The sequence below is a fragment of the Chionomys nivalis genome, chromosome X (assembly GCF_950005125.1).
Source record: "Chionomys nivalis chromosome X, mChiNiv1.1, whole genome shotgun sequence".
In the NCBI taxonomy this organism is placed as follows: domain Eukaryota; kingdom Metazoa; phylum Chordata; class Mammalia; order Rodentia; family Cricetidae; genus Chionomys; species Chionomys nivalis.
In genome coordinates this window covers 30,279,301-30,284,672 of record NC_080112.1, presented here as the reverse complement: position 1 = coordinate 30,284,672, position 5,372 = coordinate 30,279,301, and the positions used below count along the sequence as shown (strand labels likewise).

The window sequence follows — 5,372 nt, the reverse complement described above, 5'->3', positions numbered from 1 at the left end:
GGCAGAGGGGAGACGAGTCTCTGAGTTCGAGGTCAGAATGATCTACAGGGCAAGTTCCAGGACAGCCAGAGCTACACAGAGAAACCCTGTCTCAACAGAATCAATAATAATAAAAATAAATAAAAATAACTATCTTTTAAAAGACTTTATTTTTATTTGTAATTACACGTATACACGTGTGTCTGAGTGGGAGAGACTTCAGATGCTGCCGGAGCGGAGTTACAGGCAGTTGGGAGCTGCCTGGCATGGATGCTGAGAACCAAACTCAGATCCTTTGCAAGAGCAGTACATGCCCCAATGTTTTTGATGGTTATTTGTAAATTTGATTCAATTTTATAAAGTTTACCATGCATTACTAAATAAACCAATGATGAACAACAAAAGAAGTAAAGCCTACCAGATTTAAGCTGTCAATCAAGATGCTGAATAATTTTGTAATGTGTTCAAGACTTAGTCATAGGCTTAAGGAACTTTAATGCTTTAAATAATTCTGCCTCGTCACAATTTACCTGAACAACTGGCCAGAACTTGATGCAAATATAACCAAGCGAGTGAGAATATCAGAAAAAGCAAGTGGGCTAGGGGTGGGTACTGCCTAGTGCTGGGACCTAGGAAATTCTTCATGCTACATATGGGCTATACCACTGAGCTAAATTCCTAGCCCACCCTTTTTCACTTTTAATTTTTACTCTTTTTAAAAATTATTTTATTTTGTTTTGTTTGTAGTTTATAACTTTTAATTTTGAAACAGTATCTCACCCCAGGCTGAATATGAACTCACAGCCCAGACAGGCCTTGAACTTCCAATCCTCCTACCTCTCAAACTCCTGAGTAGTTGGGATGACAGGTCTGTGCCACTAGGCTCGGCCCACAAATCTTGATCTCCTGCCCTCAAATCCAACATAGAATCAAAAGAAGTTAAATATACACAATAATGCACAAAAGTCAAATCTCTTAGCTGTGCTTATGGTAGCTGATGCACGAATGTTAAAGCAGATGTAGGGCCTGGGGATGGTTCCCTGGCAAAGTGCTTGCTGCCTGAGCATAGAGACCTGAGTGTGGAGCTCCAGCACCCACATAGAAAGCTGGATGCAGTGGCACATGCCTGTAATCTGGCTAGTCAAGCCTAGACAATCGGTGATCTCCAGGTTTCATGAATGACCCTGTCTCAAAAATAACATGGAAGAGGGGCTGGAGAGATGGTTCAGCCATTAAACGTGTACTGGTCTTACAGAAGACCCAAATTTGTTTTGACACCTTCTGGACCTGAAGACATCCGCATTCATGTGAATATATAACCCCTCCACACACATGCATATGCACAATTAAAAATAAACATAAATCTTAAAAATAAGGTAGAGAGCAATGAAGGAAGACAACAATGTCAACTTTTAGCCTCCACGTGCTCACACGTGGGTGTGCACAGGCATTTCGACATGCACACATTGCATCTACGCACAAATCTACGAATGTATATGGATTGGCCGGGCAGTGGTGGCACACGCCTTTAATCCCAGCACTTGAGAGTCAGAGACAGGCAGATCTCTGTGAGTTCGAGGCCAGCCTGGTCCACAAGAGCTAGTTCCAGGACAGCTAGGGCTGTTACACAGAGAAACCTTGTCTCGAAAACAAACAAACAAACAAAAAGCCCCGCCAAAACAAACAAAAACCAAATGTATATGAATCACGTTTGATATTTATAACTGATTTGTGCATGGAAAAATGCACTTCTGGTTTTCTTTTTCAAGTACTTAATAACTAGAATTTATTTTTAAATCAAACTATTACCAACCAAAGGAGACGGATTCAGGTAAAACAAAACAAAAAAAAATGCAAAGTACACTGATTTGGATCACGCCTTATAAAAGAATCGACACACACAGAATTCCATTGGCTCTTTGATACACAGTCATTTTTATGACAATAGGTAAAAAATTTAGAAGTCTCCAAATCAGGTAACTTTTTAACTTAACTGTGTAACTTCTGTTCAAGGAATCCATTTTCACGCTGCGCACTTTATAATTTCATTGGCCTACAAAAACTTGCAGCATCCCATTTATAAAACGGAAAGGTAGACTGCCAGTGTTTCACAACCACAAGCTCTAGGCTGTGGCTCTTCTTCAGAAGAAATAGTGAGCCAATAAGAAACAGATTCATTGGCCCTTGAGAGGTGGAGGCAGGAGCATCAGGAGTTCCCTGCCAGCCTTGGGTACCTGAGGCCCTGTCTCAAAAGAGAAGAGGCAATGGAAGGGGGGAGATTTCGCCCAGCAGGAAGAGCAAAGGACTGCTAATAAGCCTCAAGGGGCTTGGCCTTGATTGCTTTGCCCAGGTGCAGTCAGCATACCTCAGGAAATAATCCATATCCCCTGGCCATAAAAATGTTATCAATTCACAAGCAAGGTTTTTGTCATTATTTAGGCAATAAAACGGCTTTAGATCAGAAAAGACTGTGGTTGAGAAGGCATAACCATTCAACTGGGAACGCGGTGGTATAGGTCCTGTGTGGCACGTAGGAGGCCCTGGCTTCCATTCCCAACACCACATGAACAAAAGACACGAATACAAAAAAATGTTCTAGCCAGTATTAGACACTGACAAACTTTTATTGACTCTAAATGGAACAACAGTTTGCAAATTCTCATTATTCCCCCCACCCTCCCCCCAAGCAAAGAAGATTGTAAAGTTGCAACTGACCAGCCTACTTAACACATTTCACTTAAGGAGAAAAGACGCCAAAGAATTAACACTATGTCTACTTATCAGGAAAAATCACAGTAAAGGTTCACGATTCAGCCCAAGATCCCTACAGTAAGCAAAATGAAAAGGTTGGAACTTCTATTGGCGGTCACTTGACAGATTATTCGCTAAAACACCAATTAGCTAACATTTTCAGGACTACTGTTACAAAGATACTCAAAGCCCGTGTCATTAAAGCTACATTGCTCCAAACACATGGCAGTGAACTATTTACCCATCTTCCTTTGGAGGAGTGAACCAGCCCTTCTTCTCATGCATCTGCACAACAGAGTCATATGACTGCTGGGCCGTTTCTAGATTATATTGATTCTTATCTGCTCCAAAGCGCACCCTAGCTTTACCTTTGACTAAGGTGGCATTGATCTGCATGATGACCGATTCTATGGAGTAGGCACTGCTCCAACCCTGTTTAGTGAGCAGTTCCATACACAATGCCCCTCCACCCAAGACATACCCTCCAGACAGAATAGGTGACTCGACACGAACAAACGGAGGGTCAAATGGAAAGTTATCCTTAAAAGAAAAGTTAAGCAAAATATATTCTGTGCCTTCTTTTTCTTTCAGAAGCTGAAGATCACCATACAAGGGACTATCAGGGTCAACCTTCCTCAGTTTAACGTGCCAGTCATATAAGCTGTCATTTATCAGTTCCACGGAGTAAGTCCCTGACTTGTAACTCTGCGATTTGTATATCTCTCTCAGTTCTTTCATAAGTCGATTTGAAGCATGCACTGATCCAGACACGGTACCATTTAAATGGTCTTGCCTTTGACTCTTCCTAATATTCTCTAATATTGCCAAATGTTCTTTCTCAATCCCTTCGTCCTCTGACTTTTTCTCACTACTAGTGTCTTCTTCTTTCAGCTCATAGTGATCCAAGTCTTCCAGCCCGTCAGCTGCGTCTTCCTCTTCATCCTCCGAAGGCACCTCTTGGATGGTCGCTTTTTGAGCGATGGGGACCGGCTGGTCCAGCGTCTCCACATCCAGGTGCTCAGGCAGGTTATATAAGCTGCAGAGTTCACAGATCAGCCACTTGAGCTGCTGACGAAGCGAACTGTTGGGCTTCGAATCTTCCAGACGTTCCAGGATCGATGTGAGATCTGGATCGTCAGAGTCCACGAACCATATCGGCGGAGAAGATGGGTAGGACTCGGTGATGGTGCAGTGCAGGGTGAGCGGCGGCGGCGAGGGCGGGCTGCCCGCTGGCGCCGGCGGCACCAGGAACTGACACTGCAGCTCATCCAGCTGCCAGCTCACGATGCGTAGCCGCTCGTGGTCCTTGCCGAAGATGGACGCCAGGAACTCCAGCTCAGCCTTAAGCTCCGACGACATCCTTCCTCTCGGGTCCTCCAAGCCGAGTGTGGAAGCTGGAAGCGAAGCAGCCCCGCGAGACGCCTGCTGGGCTGCCACCGCCCCTGGGGCCGCCGGGCCGGGCTCCCGCGGCTCCGCCTCTGCCCGCCTCCGCGACCCGCGGAGCGTGGCCGCTGCAGTTATAAGTCTGAGCACAGTGTCGCACAATCATCTTCAGGGCCTTTTCATCTTGCATGACGGAACCTTTTGCTCTTTTTTTTTTTTTTTAAATTGTTTTAAAACATAGTCTCGAGTATGGGGGGCTGGTTTTGAACTCTGTACATAGCCAAAGATGGCCTTGAACTCCTGGTCCTCTGGCCTCTGGCCTCTGCCTTCCTGGGCACCCAGCGCTGAAATTCAGCGCCACCTCTCCCAGTTTACAGTCTACTGGGAATGGAAGCCAAGGCCAGTCCAGGCAGCTGAGCTACAGCCCAAGGTTGGTCTACCAGAGACCTGACACATCCTAGGCAGCAGATCTCCCCTTTCCACTTCTGCCCCAGATCTCTGACAACTACCATTCTATCCTCTGTTCCAATGAGTTTTGCTTTAGAGGGTCCATGGAAGTGATATTTGTCTTGTGATAGTTGTCCTTATATGACAGGATTATTTCACTGAACATCTTCCAAGTTCATTGATGTGGTGCCAGGTAACAGGATTCCCGCTGGTCCCAGGACTGAGTAACATTACCATTGCACATATAATGTCCATATATATCATTTTCTATTTTGTTTAATGATTGTAATTTATTTTTTGAGACAGGGTCTCTTGTGGCCTGCTGTGGTACATCTTATACAACTGGGAATGATCCTGAACTTCTGATCTTTCTAGCCTCACCTCCTCGGTGCTGGGATTACAGAAATGCACTAGCACAGCTGCTTTGTGTTGTTCTAAGAATGGAACCCAGGGCTTCTTCATTTCAATGAGCATTCTGGCTGCTTCTGTAGATTAGCTATCGCGAACACTGCTGCAGTGAATGCCATAGTGAAAACATCTGAGATCCTGATCTCAGAGCTGGGAGATGCTCAACCAATAAGAGCACTTGAGACTCAAGCAGAAGGGCTGGAGTTCCAATCTTGAGCACATTTCTAAAAAGCTTGGCATGGTCCAACATGTGCCTCTAACCGCAGTACTGTGAGAGTCAGAGACCCGGAGACTGTGGGTCTTGCACGTACAACACACACACACACACACACACACAGAGAGAGAGAGAGAGAGAGAGAGAGAGAGAGAGAGAGAGAGAGAGAGAGAGAGAGAGAACAGACAGA

The 5,372-nt window shown here is 45.0% G+C and overlaps 1 protein-coding gene across 1 annotated transcript; it reads right to left on the bottom strand.

Annotated features, from left to right (window-relative positions):
- Positions 1 to 2,666: 2,666 nt before the first annotated feature.
- LOC130867817 (ubiquitin-conjugating enzyme E2 Q2-like) lies at positions 2,667 to 4,178 on the bottom strand. The gene has a single exon (XM_057760001.1). The coding sequence runs from the start codon at positions 4,087 to 4,089 to the stop codon at positions 2,968 to 2,970; it is 1,122 nt and encodes a 373-aa protein (XP_057615984.1). The 5' UTR covers positions 4,090 to 4,178; the 3' UTR covers positions 2,667 to 2,967.
- Between the last annotated feature and the right edge of the window lie 1,194 nt (positions 4,179 to 5,372).